The sequence below is a fragment of the Pyrenophora tritici-repentis genome, chromosome 8, assembly GCF_003171515.1.
Source record: "Pyrenophora tritici-repentis strain M4 chromosome 8, whole genome shotgun sequence".
NCBI classification, from domain to species: domain Eukaryota; kingdom Fungi; phylum Ascomycota; class Dothideomycetes; order Pleosporales; family Pleosporaceae; genus Pyrenophora; species Pyrenophora tritici-repentis.
In genome coordinates this window covers 1,401,966-1,419,751 of record NC_089397.1, presented here as the reverse complement: position 1 = coordinate 1,419,751, position 17,786 = coordinate 1,401,966, and the positions used below count along the sequence as shown (strand labels likewise).

Sequence of the window (17,786 nt, the reverse complement as noted above, 5' to 3'; positions counted from 1 at the left end):
GCGGATAGCTTGTGTGGGGCAATCGGGAAGACCCCTCCATATGACGAATGGTGGACCAGGGCACTGCCAGCTGAGGCTTGCCGAATCTAGCCTGAATGAAGACGCGACTATTCACCTTGAACATTCTGACGCGCAAGTTGACACATACACGGCACTACACCATGGCGCTTCCAACCAAGTACCAGAATGGCAACATCGACTCCTCCGCCAAGGGAGTGTATAGAGCATCACCCGTCAAGCTTATGATATATGGAAACGGTACGCTCGCCATCTTTGCAGCCTGAGCAGATCTAATACTATCGCTTAGGTACAAGCAAGCAGCTCTCAGACGTCATTGCCGAGCTCGGTGCAACCAAGGCTTTCATCATCACTGGTCGGTCACTCTACGAGAAGACGCCTGTGATCAAGAACATTGAAAAGACACTTGGCTCTGCTCATGGTGGTACCTTTAGCAAGATTGGACAGCATGCGTGAGTTGGATTCTATTGATGACTTCCTAGCAGGAATTGACATTGGACAGGCCGATTCAGGACATTAGAGAAGCAACAGCCTTGATGTCGAAATCAGGATGCGATGTACTCATCTCAATAGGTGGCGGTTCACCAATCGATTCAGCAAAGGCAATTGCATACAACATTCACGAAGAAACGGGAAAGTGGATACCCAGCATTGCTGTACCAACAACGCTCAGCGTAGCTGAGACTACACAAAACGCCGGCTTCACGACAGAAGAGAAGCACAAGATTGCCGTCAGTCATCCTGAACTTGTGCCAAAGGGTATATGCCAAGATCTCCCGCCCTTGCTAAGTTCCCCACTAACTAGTCCTAGCTGTTGTCTACGATGGTGAGCTTGCTCTATACACACCCATGAATCTATGGATAAGCACAGGCGTATGTGACCCTATTCTTCATATGTAAAGAAATCATGGCCTGACAAGCTCCAGATTCGATCGCTGGATCATGCAGTCGAGCTCATGTACCACCCTCTTGCCGCTGAGATTCCGACAAAACGAATGTCTTTGGAAGCCATCAAGGACCTGTTCACATTTCTTCCGCAATCGAAATCAAATCCCGACGATGCTGAGATCCGCACGAAGCTCTTCCTCGCTTGCTACTCCTCGCTTTTCCCCTTTCTCTACACTGGCGGCGTTGGCCTAAGCCACAGCATCGGCCATGCGATAGGCGCCACGTACAGCATTCCCCACGGTATCACGAGCTGCCTCAGTCTCGCGCCGACAGTACACTTCAAGGCAAGCAACCCCGAAGAAGCAAAGCAGATTGCCAGGATCATCCCCTATATCGGAAAGCAAGGAACCGGGAGCGACGAGAAGGACTCGCATATAGTAGCCGATGCCATCGCAGGACTGGTTGAGGAGCTTGGACACAAGACCACATTGACTGCTGTAAGTTATTGAAGGATGCCCAATTTGCTCGTGCTGACCCTCGGTAGTACAACGTGCCGACTGGCGATGCCGAAGAAGAAGCCATCGCATCACGCGCACTACATAGCAAGGACCACAAGGATTTTGCCAGCTGTAAGTTATCTTGTGGATAGTCGCAAGTATCAATCACTCACAGAATTGCGCAGTGAAGCAAATTGTCCACGCCTTGTACTGAGAGACGAATATGGGCGAAGGCTGTGTGTTGGAGAATATGGTGGATCGCGACATGTCAATTGAGATTTCCCAGTAGTGACGCGTTAGCACGTGAGCCGGCCTATTCTATCAAGAGGAAATGTTTTCCATTTCCGTGTCCCCACGTTGTTTTTCCGTGCTCCGTGTGACCCAATGAACATGCGTTTTGCCCGCAACCTCCGCACATGAGCCGGCTAAGGTCTCATCCACCTCCGATTGTGGAGACAATGCTCGCGAATCCGCCATCAGCCGGCATTTGCGTCGGTCTACTTCAATTGGCTAGTCTTCATCATGTATTCCCTCGTGGTAATTGTGGAGGGGCCTTCAACTTCGCTGCATTGTACGCGACATTCTTCACGCACAATCTGGGACGTTGAACAAGACTGAGCTTGCTGCTGTGGAGCCGTCCGAACTCAATCTCTGAGATCAGTTAGCGATTGCAATAGCTCTGCGAAATCTTGATATACTCGGGCTGCTTTGAAGCGTGCCAGTTTTGAAACTTCTTTTCCTTCGAAATTCGATAACTCCACATCCTCACGATGCAACGATCACTCGTCTTCACGGCTCACCGCCGCGGCCCAGCAACTGGCATGCGCTTCTTCTCAGCCAGCGCCGCGCGACCCGCAATCAACAAGATAGTCTCATCTGCCGAAGAAGCTATTAAAGACATGAAGTCTGACACCACAGTCTTGGTCGGCGGATTCGGTTTCTCTGGTGTACCAAATACCCTCATCAACGCGCTACGCGACCGAAAAGATCTCGGAAACTTCACAGTTGTCAGCAATAATGCAGGTATGCCGGGTGTGGGCCTGGGTCAGCTATTGGAAACGAAGCAGATCGGTACAATGATTGCCAGTTATATCGGAGACAACAAGGTGTTTGAGCAAATGTACTTGAAGGGGCAATTGAGTCTGCAGTTGACCCCCCAGGGCACAATCGCAGAGAAGTGCGCTGCTGGAGCCGCAGGAGTACCAGCGTTTTATACACCAGCAGCTTATGGCACGATAGGTACGTGAGGTTTCAGAGTTGGAGTCTCTCCTGAATGCGTCGAGCAACTACAGAACACAACAACTAACAGCCACCAGTACAAACCGGTGAACTTCCCGTCCGTTACAACACCGATGGCACAATCGCCGTCATGGCTCCCCCCAAAGAAACCCGCGAATTCAACGGAAAGTCCTACGTCATGGAAGAAGCCATCTTCGGCGACTACGCATTCGTCAAAGTCGCAAAAGCCGACAGACTAGGCAACTGCCAGTTCCGTAAAGCACAAAACAACTTCAACGAGGCCATGGGAAAGAACGCGAAAATGACCATTGTCGAGGCAGACGAGATTGTAGAAGACGGAGCAATTGCACCAGAGGATATTCACCTCCAGGGCATTTACGTTAAGAGGGTGATCAAGAGTACCGTTGGCAAGGAAATTGAACGGAAAGTGTTCTGGAAGAGTCCAGAGGAGCAGAAGAAGGCGTTGTTGGAAGGTGGTACGTATCCCGTTATCTCCCATACCTGTCATGCACCCGGCTAACCACAGACAAATAGGCTCAACAGAAGCATCCCAAAAGCGCGAACGCATCATCAAGCGCGCAGCCCAAGAACTGAAAGACGGCATGTATGTCAACCTCGGCATCGGCATGCCACTTGCGGCCCCAGCCTTCCTGCCCGAAGGCACAGAAATCGTGCTGGAGAGTGAAAACGGTATCTTGGGTATGGGACGGTATCCCATGCCAGGTGAAGAGGTAAGCTTTTCCACCATCTTCATTGTCCCACCTGAACGCAATATCTGACATCAAATTAGGACCCAGACCTCATCAACGCCGGCAAAGAAACAGTCACTCTAATCAAAGGCGCCTCTACGTTCGGCAGCCACGAGTCCTTTGGCATGATTCGATCGGGGAGAATAGATGTGGCCATGCTAGGTGCTATGCAGGTAAACCAATTCGGAGGTACGCATTCCCCTTCCCATCCCGCCAAACTCCCCACTAACACACACACCTACAGACCTAGCAAACTTCATGCTCCCCGGCAAAGTAAAAGGCATCGGCGGCGCCATGGACCTAGTCGCCAACCCCACGCAGACGAAAGTCGTCATCACAATGGAGCACGTGGACAAGAAGGGCAACCCCAAGATCCTCAAACAATGCACTTTCCCCTTGACAGGGCAAAAGTGCGTGAGCACTATTATCACGGATTTGGCCGTCTTTGACGTCGATCGTGTCAAGGGATTGACGCTGAAGGAACATGCAAAGGGTGTTAGTGTTGAGGAGATTCGGAAGAAGACAGAGGCTGAGTTTGAGGTTAGTGGCGAGTTGAAGGAGATGGATGTGTAGTGAGATGATGGGATGAAAAGGCGTTTTGAACTATAGCCACGATTATGATTATGAGCGCTGTTTCTATCTAGGCTCTGCTGTCGCGCTGAAGATGCTCTTATATAACCTGTTTGACGTCATACATGAATTATCCACTTTCGCGTCCGTCAATCCCTCGGCCAGTCTTCTACCTCATGAATCTGTACAAGATATTCCCCTACACTTTCAGACCTGTCAGCGTCTCCACAAGCGTGTCAAACGCGTCACTTCCGAGTTTGACGACTGGTGCCGCAGTAGCCCAGAACATAGCAGTCGGAAGCATACCAATGACGGTGATGAACGTAGGTTCATACGACTCGACAAAGACATCCTTGTCCTCTCGCCGGACCACAAAGTCCCAATCCTCAACATCAGCATCATCTTCCTCGTCTTGCTCGACTGGCAACCTCGGTCGACGGGATGAAGGCGTGGGCGCACATGGGCGTGCCAAGTAACTAGCGTCAATATCTTCCTCGTCCTCTGTGTCGACAAGCGAAGATACTACCGAAAAGCCCCGCGCTTTGGAAGCATGCTGCACACGAGAGAGCGCACTGGGCGAGATACATTCATTCCAATCCTCTGCAGCCCTCGCTTTAGCAGGTGTTGCAGACATGATCAGGTCACCAGCAGCGTGGCTCTCCATGACAGGTTCGATGGGTGCCAGATCGAAATCCCTATATTGATCTAACTCTTGTAGCTCTTTCTTCTCCTCGGCCTCTTCTTCATCAACTCTAGCTTCGCGGGCTATCTGGGCGAGTTCTTCTGGTGAAGAGGCGTTGCGACGGCGTTTGGGAGGTGAGTTTTCCAGGCCTTTGTAGTACGTGATGACGCGGCTCGAAGGTGAGTCCAGGTTAGTAGATACCGGAAAATACTCGAAGAAGGGGCTGTTGGGGTACGGAAACATGGTATCAGGGCTGAATCGAGAGTATTCGTGGTCTGAGGCACGTCGATGGCGCTTGTAGGGTGGTGAGTAGTAGGAGGTACCGGCAATTTGTAAAGAAGGGGGCTATGCGAGGGTCAGTGAATTAAATCGTTAGAAGCATTGACAGAACTACCTTGATTGTAGTCTCGCTTGGCTCTACAGGCGTAGTGGTCAAACGATGCCTGTTTCGCTGATGGCCTTGCTCTCGAGTATGGCGCATGCGATACCCTGATGTGTCACCTGGGGCCGAGAATGGTTTAATGAAGTCGCGTGGTCTCAGCAAATCCCACAGATCTTGAAGATTCTTGTTCCTCAACTGCTCCTCGAGCTTCCGCACGCTCATTTCAACCTCAGAGCGATAACTGCGCGGTACTTCGCTTTCATTCGACGTCGACTCGTCATGATCATAGAAGCTTCCAAAGTCTTGAACAGGCAGAGAAGGTGCCATCGCTGCGGCCAGATTCATACCATACTCTATAGACAAGTCGTCTTTCTCTTGCGTGTCCAGGGTATCATCAGTGTCGTCCATATCCATGCTGTCGTTGTCGTCTTGGTAACCAGCCTCTTGCTCATTGGCGTAATCGAAGTGCTCCATCTGTTGGAACGACTCATCTTCGCTCTCTGGGATGACCAAGTTTTCAGAAGTACTGTCTAGAGCTGGTGGGCTTGAACTGTTGGCGCTAAAGAGCGGCTGCCGTGAGAGGGGCGAAGAGCTGCTCGTATCCATGAGTAGCTTGTACAGAGTGCGACAGTCGGATGGTGAGAGCGACGATTCGTTCCAGAAAGAAGGAGAGCTCGACTCTTCGTCCTCGATCACGAGCTTGTTTGCCGCAGGAAACATGTGTTCTAGTGTTGTGGATGTCGTCCCAGGAGGGGTGTCGGGTGGCGTTGACGACATGCTCACACCAAACCGTGATGGTAGAGACAATCTGTTGGCAGAAATGCGCAAACAAAGAAGCTCATAAGGTGGTGAGCAGAGGGTGGGTACGACCAACAATAGTGGAGACAACAAATAGAGACGCAGGGCAAATGATGACGAAATTGGTTGCTACGGGCAGGCACGCGCAACATCAACTAAGGCAACCCGATGCGGACACAACAGTCGGAGTAAGAGAATTTGTCGCACAAACTTTTACAAATCAACACCTGCCTCGCCGACGCGCACGCCCCTCAACACATACCCATCCCTTCTTGCTTCCGTCGCCTCTCTTAAGATAGTCTCTCTAATCTCCTCGCTTCTCACCCGCCACCTCACCCCGTAAGGCTTCGCCATGGTAGTACTACCTACTGCATCAAAAGAATCATCACTCGTATCCACCTGAGCTTCTTTGCCGTGTGCATCAAGTGGTGGCAAGATATCGAAAGCCCAAAGTAGCTTTGCCAGTACAATGAACATGCTGTTTTCAGCTAGATGCACGCCACTGCATATCCTGCGCCCAGAACCAAAAGCCCAATGGTCGCGACTGGCGGCTGGACCTGCGGCATAATGGCCCGAGCCGTGGGGGTGGTGAAGATACCTCTCGGGTGTGAAGCGTTGGGGTTCGGGAAACACAGTGGGATCGTAGTGAATAGGGTATTGCTGTAGGCAGACGACTGAATTTACGGGGATATGTATGTCTTTGTAGGTTACGGGCGCAGTCGTATAATGCGGTGTGCCGATGTTGGTGACGGGGCGTAGACGTAGTGTCTCCTTCACGATGGCGCGGATGTAGGGCAGTTTCGGTTCATCATCGAATGTAGGAGATCGAGAGGAGGTGATGACTTCCTGGATCTCGTTGACTGCTCTTTTTCTTGCATCTGGATTGGCGCTGAGGTATAAGATCGCAGTGTTCAGTGCGGCGGACGTTGTCTCGCTTCCTGCTTCGATCATGCTGCCCGCCAAAAACGCGGCTTGGAGTTCGCTGATGCCCTGTTCCTCGTAACCACTCTCCATGAATTGCTTAACAAAGCATTCGGGTGCCTGTCTGGTTTCCTTTTGGGTTTTGAGTGCACTCCAGAATGACATCCATAGCTTGGCCTGCTTGTCAAAGTATGGCTTGACACCTTTGCGCCACCATTGTAGACTTGGCGGAAGTTTGCCGAAAAAAGGAAGAGTATCTGCAAGGTACGCTCCCGGCTTTGCTATTGTAGAGAAATCATTCATGATCTCGTAGATGCTGTGAACCTCGGGGCAGTCCTGTCTCACATGAGCTCTCCTTTCCCGTTATGCTAGAACGCTGTCCATGCACTCACCCACTGCGGTATCCTTCTCCCATATGTACTTGTCATGATTACACTAACAGTATACCTCCTAATCGCCATGTAGCTAACATCATTTCCCTTCTCCGCATCCGCACCCTTCAGAATCTCTTCCAGCAACATCTTGGCCTCGAACTCTTGACTCGGTTTGAACGTCGCACTCACAGCTGGAGTAAGCAACTTATGACTGATGCCTCTCAGCTTCCGCCACTCGGGTCCGTACTCCATAAATAGGAAACGCATACCACCACTCAGCGCATCACCAGCTACAGGAAACGGCGCGCGTGAACTGGTGTAGGCAGACTGTTTGTCGAGAATCTCCTTGCATGCATCCGGCGAGCAGACCATGTACCAGTCGTTCCATCCCAAACGGATCTTGTACACTTCGCCATACTCGCGAGCCCACTTTGTGATTTGCTGGTACGGTTGCTTGCCCAGTTGGTGTGCATTTCCTAGTATTGGAAGACCAGCAGGCCCAGGCGCGGCTTTCTTTCCAGGAGGTGGTCTGTTTTTGTATCGATTGTATAAGACAAAGGTTGCGAGAAACAATGATAGTAAGATGATGGTGTACATGTGGGGCAGGATGTTGGAGGCTCCAGTCGAAGGAAAACGCAGAAGCAACACGACGGTGATGTATTACTAGTAACCCTTTACTATCGGGAATCAATATACTGGCTATCTAAACATGATTAATGTGACCGAATGCGCATGTTCATGCTCCACCACGCAGGTCTACCCCACATGCTCGCTTGGGTGTATCCAGGGATGCCGTGTGCCTGCTTGGGCTGAAGAGGGGAATGCGGAGAAAGATGAAGCGCTAGCTCTGTTTCTTCCAAGCACTCGTTCTCCAATCCACGGCAAATGCACTGTATTCAGTGACCTCGAACCTAGTTAGTCTGCCCAGATGAGAAGACGCAATGCCGTTCCGTCGAGCGCCGGTCGAGAATCGGTTTCATCTCTCGTTGTCTTCAAGCCGACGAAGCATCCTCACAGACTCTCACAACGTCCTCAGATGCTGCTTGCAAAGCCGCTGACAAGCTCGATTGAAATGGGCTGTGTGTATGTGGAGATAACGAACAGTTCGCGTCGCGATGTTTTAGTCAGCCGTCTTTGCTCGGCCTTCCGAAGCCACCGAAAGGCATCCACTTTCACCAAAGCAACTCGAAGCACAAAGCTAGCGTATGCTAGAAATCTTCATGTGTAGTATAAGAAACGCGATTTGATCTCTCCACTAACATGACAATTATGATGCCTCGTTTCGCAGTTCGCGCGCCTTTGCGGCTCCTAACGTCAAGTTTTAGCTTCCGCCCGTCAAACCTCCAACCCGCAAACCTCGACACCACATCTAAACGCGCCATTTCCACGTCCACATTCAAACTCGACCCTTCGATATTCAATCGCACGCTCTACAAACATGTAACGGAGCTATGGTTTCCAGGCGTCGATATAAGTGGCCAGGAGCTAGACATGAGCGTCGCGAAACGCTGGTTCATGGGCACGCCTGAAGAAAAGGCTACTTTCGACGCCCAGTGTAGAACTGCCTTTGCGCACGCACTGGATTCAATTGGACCAGACCAATTCCCCGAAGCAAACGCGCAGCCACTTCTGGACGAGATACAACGCGTTGCAGATGAAGAGGCAGAACGGGATACCGCGGGAAAGGCAAAGGGAGAAGAAGCAGCGTGGACAGCATTGAGTCTAACACTCCTGCTAGACCAGATGCCGCGAAATATACATCGCACAGAAGACGGTTTGCGATTAGTATACACGCATTATGACCGCATGGGCTACGCGCTCGCTCGTAGTCTCCTCTCCCCTTGCTCGCCTATCCCGCGTCCGGATAAGCATCCAGTGTTTCGGCTGTCAGCAGCACATAGGATATGGTTCTATATGCCACTCATGCACTCTGAAGATCTTGCTGCGCATAGGTTTGCCAGTGAGATAGTAGACGAGTATGCGAGAGAAGTAGAGGGCCTGGAGGGGTACAATGGCACAAAGATGTTTCTGGAGGGGCATGAAAAGGCGCTGAAGGAGCATACAGATATATTGGAGCAGTTTGGTAGGTATCCTCATCGCAATGGTGCTTTGGGAAGGGAGAGCACGGAGGAGGAAAGGCGGTTCATGGACGAGGGGGGCGCTTCGTTTGGTGTTGGGCAGAAGAAGGATAGTGAGTCTTGAATGGGCGCTTTTCTCTTCTTTGTTGCCGTATAACACACCTTCCGATACCATGTAGAGCCATACCCCGATATTACGAAGTGATGGCTTGTTGCTACGGGCACTGCACCTGGCTTAACAATTATAAATTCTACAGAGTTCACAATGTTTGTCGCTCACTAGCAATATTAATTCAACACAGCATACAGAGCTGATTCATCCACTTTACAGCTACCTGACTGCTGCAATTGAACCATGCCATGTCACATCCATGCCAGCAAAAAATCCTGCATGCGACTGACAGTGCCACGTAGCCATCTGAGATCTTTACATGCTTCACTGAGACTCCGCCACGACCATCGTCTATGCAAAAAAAAGTTCCTGTCATCTCACCGCTGCCCACAGGACGCCCGGAAACGCAAAAAGAATGGGTCTTACCGCGACTCGAACGCGGGGCCTCTCGCAAGTGTGCTCAGGTTGTTCACCCTAAGCGAGAATCATACCACTAGACCATAAGACCATTGTGAACTACTGATGCAGTTATTGATGGAAGGAATCGAATTTAGTACGTTTATGTAGTTTTACATTGTAAGGGGATAAGGTGTACTCAGGGGTCGAGTGGGAAGACGGCTAAGCGAGCTGCTTAACGGCGGAAACATCAATGGTGTGGGGAAGCTCCGGCTCGATGTAGAGCCAACACTGACAACCCAGGTTTGAAGCCTAAGCATGAGACATCAAGTTCTTCGGTTCGATAAGCACCAAAGTCCGGTCGACGTGTCGCATTATATGCTATTTGCCGTTTTGCCGCAACCTGGGTCCATGTGGCGTTTTGTGCGACCCGAGGAGCGTCCCGCACTCAACATAATATGAATGCGAAGCTCCCCGGTACCTAAGTTCCTTCATGACGTCCTCCGCAGCCCCGACATGTTATTGATGAACACGAACACATGATGGAAAACGCTACTACATTTTGGCCTCTATGGACATCACAGGAAATCATATAAGTCGTAATGGTTCAACTTTTCATCCCCGAAGGTACCGCCAAGGTTTTACATAAAACCTTGGAATGTACCTACAGCTCTAACAAGGCTTGGGCGAGTCGCAGCACGTTATAATGAGAAGACCCGAGGGTGTACCTATCACTACGCCCAATCTCATTGCATCGCCATGGGTGGGTACGCTCGTTGCTATGGGCTGGACTGGCCTTCTCGCTCTTGGCGGCCGCTTACGACCGGGTACTTTTGTCAAGTCCGCCGCCATTTTCAGTGTCCTCAACTTTTCCTGGGAAGCTGCGGGCCTGTATGGACGACGAGAGTTGCATAGAGGCATCTTCAAAATGCTGAATATCGAACCGCAACCGGGCGAGCTCTGGGAGCGGACAAAGTACTGGACCGTAGAAGATACGACACTATACGGTGGGGCATTGGGAATCGCCGCCGTATTGAACAGACGCGCTGTGCCTGGTGCTCATGGATTCTTTCGATATTTTGGAGCGGCCATGGTTGGATGTGACCTTGGCTACGCAGTTGGGACAGGCCTTTTTGAGAGGACTCTCGACACTCACTACATTGGAGAACACAACTGGCTAAGAGGCTGGATAAGGCCCAGCTATTACCAACACTTGAAAACGAATCCCCAATCCCAAGCATCGCTTTCTCGTATCGGCAAGTTTGCGCTCGAGTACCACACGCCTCCACATCTACGAACCTCAATGTCTGCAGTACGTAGCATGAGGCCTACGTTTACAAAAAACCTCAATGAAATGCCCTCCAATCAATCTTCATCTGACAGACAGCTGGCAGAGACTGCTAAACAACGGTTAGAGATCCTACACCCGCCCATCTCAGTCAGTTTTGTGAGAGACGAACTTGATGGACCGGACATTAAAACAGACAGTCAAGAGTGCATGGATAGCATTCCATCGCGGGATGGAAACAGCATACAAGAACGATTGGGGCGCATCCAAGATCTCAGGAGTAGGTTAAGGGCTGAGAGCCGATTGGCCTGGCAGATTCTCCTGAACAAGGAACACGAGTTTATAGTCATGTCGAGGATGATCATGAAAAGGACAATCTCCGTTAGGGACTTGTGACGCTCAACAGTCTTTGCCTTGATTTGCACACTAGATGCTCTGTTCTGGATTACCACCAGGCTGATGCACACAAGCAGCTCGAACAGATGAAAAACCCATGCATGGAATGGCGTGCCGTTCTCTCCGCAAGAAGTAGCCGAGATAGACCCCCAGATACACAACAGCCCGCACTTTATCACTGAGAGACTACGAATTGCTTGTTCAGAAGAAGCTGATAGATTGGATTCTCTCAAAAAATTCGCCTCATCGAGGCAAGGCGTATCGCCCAAAATAAACCCACAGTTTTGTGAAATAATCAGTGTCATAAAGGGCAGAGCAAGAGAGTCAATGGATAAACTAGAGGCCAGAAGGCGGTTGCTCAAGTGGTATGAGGATCAATTGCGCAGGGCTGAACAAAGGGAGAAATAGACCCACCATTTGTGTAACATTGCAATACACGACGTCAGGCATCCTTACTCAGTAATTAGGTTGAAAATTAGATGTGCACCTTATAATCGCTTTGCCCATAACATTCACGTCTCACTTTCGATTGTACGCTCCAGCCCGCGCCGCCCCTACACAACTGTGCCGCCACATACAGTTTCTGCCATACTCACCCCAACATGGTTCGCCTGCTCGTACCCGAGGGTATGCTGTCAACATACAAACACAACAAGTCTGTGCTAACGCAGATTAGCTGCAGGCGAAGGATAACATGAGTGTGCGCCTTCGCCACCATTCCCACTAGGCACCAAATTGGCTGAGAGTGTGCTGATAGCCCCGCGCATTGTGACCAGTGTGATAACGAGGATACGAGACATGTCCAAAGTTTTCACAATGCAAGAGTATGGTTTCTATTGAGAAGTTGGCACTATTAGTAGTAGTGTGACTACCTAATAGAGCGCCCTCTAAAGCACAACGGTAGTGGTGGTACAGATTCGTATTGTATTGACTAAGGAGCTATTCACACGTTCGTAGATCCGTGTTGCGTGCAGCTGCGTCCAAGCTCCCCGCTAGGACCCACCTGCACGTGTCACCAATCATGTGACTACTCCTCCGCTTGATACCACCAAGTCACTTACGGACTGTATTCTCAACAGTTTCAAGAATCTCTTGTATCAAGGCCAAAGACTACGACAATTTTATGGCTTACATTTCGCTATACTGTCTTTTATGGCAGTGTCTAGCTGGGCGATGGAGCAGAGCGAGCGCAGAATCAAACAGCGACTCATCAAAGAAAAAGGCGAAGTCATGGGACCATTCCAATGGTACGAGTCGACTAGTGAATACACTGTGGATGATGGAATTGTCGCGGGAGCGGTCTTGTCGGGGCCTGCCATCTATGCTTTTCGGCGAGCTGCGTGGATGCGGGCTGGATTGAGATTTCCAATTCGTATTTTTGCAGCTTTTTCTTCGGGTTGCTTCAAGGGGTATGGCATTGTAACGAGCAATCCTACGGTGCAGAACCGGTCGCTTGCTTACTTCGACACGCAACATGAAGCTTGCAATCGCTATTTCTTGAAAACTTGCCGGGCCTGTGATGGGCGGGGCAGAAAAAGGGGGCTATAGTCAGTATGAAATGCAATGAGGGCGTTGAGAGTGTACTTGTGGCATGTTATCAGGTATGAATTTCTAGTACTACATGGGAATTTGTAGACGTAAGGAGACGCAGCTTTGGTTATATTGCAAGGGACTGTATTGTATCAACATATCCCGGCTCATTCTTCTCACGATGTTGAATCTGACTTGGAACTGGAGAGTTCGGTGGACAAAACAGCGTCTGTCTTTAGTGAATCTGTGCAATAAACAGCTCGGCGCATACGAAAATGATAATATCTGCTTTTTGGTAAGACAATGTGATAGGAGAGTGAGTTGATGGTTAGTGTTAGCGTAGATGTGGTGGATGACGTAATCGATCTGAAGTCGAACGCATAACCATCTTTCGCCTCTGCGCTTCGCCTCACAACACAAACAAACATCAGCCACCAAGCCACTCTCACTTTCACTCGTCTACAAACAGGCCCGTATATACGCTCGTGCCTCATAATGCGGTCCCTACGCCCATCAGCAGCGCGCAGGTTCGGCGCATCGCTCACGTCTAAATCCCCCACCACAATCCCGTTCCGCACGCGACGAATCCCACCACCATGCCTTCTCTGCGCACACCGCATACCACCCCAATCAATATCTCGCCGCTTCCAATCCACGTCCACAAGTTCAAATACTATCGAGAAGCCGTTTGAAAGCCAAAACGCCAAACAACAGCAACAACCACAAAACTACTACTCCTTTTTCCCAGAAACGCTGCCAGCAGGCCCCCCACCAAACGGCCCTTTTGACATCGATGTCAAGGCGCTGAAGAAAGAATTCCTAAAACTGCAATCCACCGCGCATCCAGACCTCCACCAACAAGCGGACAAGAAGCGCGCTGAGGCGCACTCTGCGCAAATAAATGAAGCCTACAAAACACTTGAGAACCCACTGTTACGAGCGCAGTACCTGCTTTCCATGCGCGGCGAGGAGCTGGAGGATGAGACAGCGAAGGTTGACGATATGCAGTTGTTGTTAGAGGTTATGGAGACGAGGGAAATGCTCGAAGAGGCAGAGTGGGATGGGAATTTAAAGGAGATTTGGGACAAGAATGAGAATAGGATAAAAAAGAACGTCAAGGCTATTGATAGGGCATTCAAGAGGGATGATTTGGAAGCGGCGAAGAAGGCGGCAGTTAGTTTGAGGTATTGGGTTAATATCAGGGACACTATTCTGGAGAAGGATTAGGTGTGGTTGTTGTATTGTATCAGACGTAGTTATAGATATTGGTGTAAATATGGGAGGTGAAGGAAGGCGAGGATGGCCAACATCATTGTAGAAATCTAATATTCACCAAGCATGAACAATACCTCCCCATCTTACTATCTACCAATTCCTACATCCGGACATACCAACACCTACACAGGCACTGTAATCGGATTCATAACTCCCGCGCCCCCATCAACCCTCAACTCCGTACCCGTAATATAACTACTAAACCCACTCGCCAAAAACCCCACCGTCCTCCCCACCTCCTCCGGTCGCCCCGCCCTCTCCAGTCCAATCCCCCTCTTCTGACTCTCCTCCCCCTGCAACGACGCCGGCGGAAACTGTCCCATAGCCATCTCCTTGACCCCACAATCCTTCAAATCAACGCCCACATCAATCTGGCCCGCCGTAACAGCATTGATACGAACACCAGTCCCCTTCAACACAAGAACACCAGACCTAACCACCCCCAGCGCCGCATGCGACGCCATAGTGAACGCAGGAGCCCAACACCCACCATACGTACCCGCTACACTAGTAACAACGATAATACTCCCGTACGGAACATCCTTAGGTGCAGCATTAGGATAACTACCCTTTGGCGTAGTTTTCTGCATAGCAGCCGGCGCGTATTTCAGCGCGAAGAAAGCCGGTAGAGCGTTTGTATCGAATGCAGCGTAGAGGTCTTTTGGTCCGGTTTGGTTGATGGAGGGGGGTCCCAGGAGGCCGGTAGATGAGGTCCAGACGTCGAGTCTGCCCCAGGTATTTAGCACGTCGTCGATGAGGGCGAGGGTGTCTTCTTCCGAGGCGGTGTTGTAGGGGTAGGGGATTATCTTTGTGTTGGGGTGGGAAGTGGTTGGTGGGGCGAAGAGGTCGGTGGGTGAGGGTGAGCTGGAGAGGGAGGAGCAGGCGTATATGCAAGCTGCACCGTGGGCTGGGAAGGGTGTTAGTTGGTTGGTTTATGATATTTCTGATCTAATCCTGGTGTTCTGCGTTTGAGAAGATGGAGACTTGGAATATACACACCGGCGAGCTCGGCGACAATGGCTTTTCCAACAGGTTGTGTTGCTCCTGTTACTACGCATACGAAGCCATACTGGATATCATTCACATGTCAGCTATCTTTATCACTATAGTCACGTCGTTTTTCGATTTCATCCAGTGTTCTCTCTTCTCTTTCTCAACCCAACCACCTTGACATCCAAAAATTCAAGAGATCAACACATACAAGTTTCCCGTCTGCCCTATATGGCGAAAAGTGCTCAGAGTCCGTGATCCCCACATCTCTGCCACCATTCGATTCCGCCATGTTATCAGCCGGTGAATTGTATCAGGAGCTTCGAAAATTCAATGTTGTAGCGAAAAAAGGCAATGATCCTTCGAGGGGTGAGGGTTGGAGAATGAGAAGACGCGCAACGGCACGTCGAACAGGACATTCCCCATCATGTCAGCTTCCCAATTCGACAAATCCTCGTTTATGCCAGGTTTGTTATGTCAGTGTTACATGACATATCCCCGGGGCGCGGAGATGCGGGTAATTGTTGGTTGGCGGTTGGGATGCTTATCGCGAGGCTTATCAGGGCTGCGTGATGGGCTCTTCCGCGGGGCTTTCTCGTGGGGCAAGGTGGTAAAAGATGGTCTGGCGAACAGCGAAAAAACCTTTGGATGTGTAGTGTATAATTTCTACAGCATTGAAGCTCTCCGGTAGGGTTTACCATCTAATCTAGCACCTTTGTCATGCACCTATATCCGCACCTCCCACCAACGCCCCGTAGATTCACCCCTACCCAACGCCCTCGCTATGCTATCGCAACCAAAACCTCCTACGCAGTCTTCGCCTTATCCTCCTCCTGAGTCTTCCTCATCTCCTCCCTGGGCGGCAAAACGTCCGGCCCAAAGCTCAGCGGCAACAGCTCCCCCATTGTCCTCACAATCCACTTGCCCTCCTTATTGAACATGAAAATAGGTGTTTCCAGCTTCAGAAACTCCCTCAGAAACTGTCTGCACATGCCACACGGCGAGCAGAAATCGTCGATATCCGTCGTCACGCCTACGGCCTTGAACGACCCGATTTGGTGGCCCGCCACAACAGCTGTACCCATTGCGACGCGCTCAGCGCAGGTTCCGACGGGGTATGCTGCGTTTTCTACATTTGCGCCGATGATGGTGTGTTCGTCTGCCGTGACATTCGTGGATGTTGCGGTGTTGAGGAGGAGCGAGGCGCCAACGCGGAAGAGGGAGTATGGGCCTGTTGATTTCGAATTAGTATACATCCCATCTCATGAACCTCGTAAACAGTCTTGTCCCAGGATACGTACAGTAAGCCTTGACCTTTGCCTCAAAGCATCGCTCGCCCAACACCTGCAACTCCTGCGCAGAAACACCGTGAATCAACCCATCTTTCTCCGTCACAGCTTCACCAGGAGTGAATTTGGGGACGCTGCTTGTTGACATTGTGGGAAAGGAAGGGAAAGAAAACAAGGGAGAGGCGCGACGCGGGCTGCTTTTGGGGTAAACGCTGAGCCGAGGTTTGCCGTGGGGCACGCTATTAAGACTATGCTACCTTTCGGCCAACTCCGATGGCTAGTTCGACTCGACTACTGATGTCAGGTGGTTCATAATGGCTGATCTGAATGTTTCGTACGTATTGGCGTGGCGTGATATCGCTGTTAGGTGATATAGAATTAATAACAGATTTATAGAGACGTTTTCACCCATCTTCACGCGTAATGAAATGACGATTTCCGCGTCAACTACAACGTGATTCATTTGAGTGAAAATTCTCGAATCTTTGAACAGCATCGGATTTATTCTATCTCACTTTTGGGAATTTCAGAAAGGCGAAGACATTCGGGCCAGCAACTCCAGGCTTGTACTAGCGCATTCCTTTCACCGTCAACACAACACAACCCACTGGTCAATAAAATCTTGAATCCTGTGTTGATGTCATATATCCACCTGATTTCAAATTCAAGTTCTTCACCTAGATACTTATGGGCAATCTATGGTGGTGGTGATGATGATATTGGCGGACTTACTCACGAAGCGCTCCATCAAATAGCTCACATTTTTTGTAGATTCACTAATTAACTTGTCAACTTCCCAAGATCAGGGCTATTCAGACCCACAAAAACAACCTGATTCAGGGTAGGATGCCTGCAGGAGACACCAAACAACTTGAGAAGTGTATCAGCTTGTTTATTCGGCGCTAGATGGTAAACAATCAGTTGTTAATCAGGTCAATTTCCTGATAGACTGTATCAGATCGAAGCGTTGACTAGCATTCTGTTCCCTTATTCCGCAAAAATAGATTCAACACCCAATGATTTTGGTTACAATGTCCTGATGGACGCCTAACACTGGGCCTCAATCCAATCCATCATTTACAGTCCACAAGGCAAAGAAGGGCAACAAAAGCGGTGTCGTCTGTCTGATCCAGCCGGAATCACAAATTTGGAATCCTCTGGATTATGATTAGAACTGTTCAGTAGGACAAGCGGGGTTGCTGCCGCTGACAACGATCACTATCCTCACAATAAGCATTTGTGGTAGCAAAATAAGCATTTCTCGGTGACTTTTCGCCGAAGCTTAGCCACCAAACTTTCGAGGGGCCTGGACAC

General features: G+C 50.2%; 9 protein-coding genes across 9 annotated transcripts; 5 read left to right on the top strand and 4 right to left on the bottom strand.

Annotated features, from left to right (window-relative positions):
• Positions 1 to 161: 161 nt before the first annotated feature.
• Positions 162 to 1,617, top strand: PtrM4_139910 (EutG, Alcohol dehydrogenase, class IV; the record flags this gene model as incomplete). The annotated part of the gene is made up of 7 exons (XM_001937981.1): positions 162 to 258; positions 308 to 470; positions 521 to 777; positions 830 to 891; positions 945 to 1,403; positions 1,451 to 1,535; positions 1,589 to 1,617. 7 exons carry the CDS (start codon positions 162 to 164, stop codon positions 1,615 to 1,617), a joined length of 1,152 nt encoding a protein of 383 aa, XP_001938016.1.
• Positions 1,618 to 2,173: 556 nt separating this feature from the next.
• Positions 2,174 to 3,964, top strand: PtrM4_139900 (AtoA, Acyl CoA:acetate-3-ketoacid CoA transferase, beta subunit; the record flags this gene model as incomplete). Its single annotated transcript, XM_001937982.2, has 5 exons — positions 2,174 to 2,642; positions 2,720 to 3,118; positions 3,177 to 3,373; positions 3,433 to 3,580; positions 3,636 to 3,964. 5 exons carry the CDS (start codon positions 2,174 to 2,176, stop codon positions 3,962 to 3,964), a joined length of 1,542 nt encoding a protein of 513 aa, XP_001938017.2.
• A 196-nt stretch (positions 3,965 to 4,160) lies between these two features.
• Positions 4,161 to 5,745, bottom strand: PtrM4_139890 (uncharacterized protein; the record flags this gene model as incomplete). The annotated part of the gene is made up of 2 exons (XM_001937983.2): positions 4,161 to 4,988; positions 5,038 to 5,745. 2 exons carry the CDS (start codon positions 5,743 to 5,745, stop codon positions 4,161 to 4,163), a joined length of 1,536 nt encoding a protein of 511 aa, XP_001938018.2.
• Positions 5,746 to 6,036: 291 nt separating this feature from the next.
• Positions 6,037 to 7,715, bottom strand: PtrM4_139880 (CypX, Cytochrome P450; the record flags this gene model as incomplete). Its single annotated transcript, XM_001937984.2, has 2 exons — positions 6,037 to 7,080; positions 7,137 to 7,715. 2 exons carry the CDS (start codon positions 7,713 to 7,715, stop codon positions 6,037 to 6,039), a joined length of 1,623 nt encoding a protein of 540 aa, XP_001938019.2.
• Positions 7,716 to 8,378: 663 nt separating this feature from the next.
• PtrM4_139870 (uncharacterized protein) lies at positions 8,379 to 9,320 on the top strand (the record flags this gene model as incomplete). Its single annotated transcript, XM_001937985.1, has 1 exon — positions 8,379 to 9,320. One exon carries the CDS (start codon positions 8,379 to 8,381, stop codon positions 9,318 to 9,320), a length of 942 nt encoding a protein of 313 aa, XP_001938020.1.
• A 1,090-nt stretch (positions 9,321 to 10,410) lies between these two features.
• On the top strand, positions 10,411 to 11,388 carry PtrM4_139860 (uncharacterized protein; the record flags this gene model as incomplete). Its single annotated transcript, XM_001937986.1, has 1 exon — positions 10,411 to 11,388. One exon carries the CDS (start codon positions 10,411 to 10,413, stop codon positions 11,386 to 11,388), a length of 978 nt encoding a protein of 325 aa, XP_001938021.1.
• Positions 11,389 to 13,514: 2,126 nt separating this feature from the next.
• On the top strand, positions 13,515 to 14,145 carry PtrM4_139850 (co-chaperone protein HscB, mitochondrial precursor; the record flags this gene model as incomplete). The annotated part of the gene is made up of 2 exons (XM_066109444.1): positions 13,515 to 13,604; positions 13,720 to 14,145. 2 exons carry the CDS (start codon positions 13,515 to 13,517, stop codon positions 14,143 to 14,145), a joined length of 516 nt encoding a protein of 171 aa, XP_065960366.1.
• Positions 14,146 to 14,315: 170 nt separating this feature from the next.
• Positions 14,316 to 15,475, bottom strand: PtrM4_139840 (FabG, Dehydrogenase with different specificities (related to short-chain alcohol dehydrogenase); the record flags this gene model as incomplete). The annotated part of the gene is made up of 3 exons (XM_001937989.1): positions 14,316 to 15,100; positions 15,193 to 15,262; positions 15,395 to 15,475. 3 exons carry the CDS (start codon positions 15,473 to 15,475, stop codon positions 14,316 to 14,318), a joined length of 936 nt encoding a protein of 311 aa, XP_001938024.1.
• A 514-nt stretch (positions 15,476 to 15,989) lies between these two features.
• Positions 15,990 to 16,620, bottom strand: PtrM4_139830 (Cdd, Cytidine deaminase; the record flags this gene model as incomplete). The annotated part of the gene is made up of 2 exons (XM_001937990.2): positions 15,990 to 16,414; positions 16,485 to 16,620. 2 exons carry the CDS (start codon positions 16,618 to 16,620, stop codon positions 15,990 to 15,992), a joined length of 561 nt encoding a protein of 186 aa, XP_001938025.1.
• Positions 16,621 to 17,786: the final 1,166 nt, after the last annotated feature.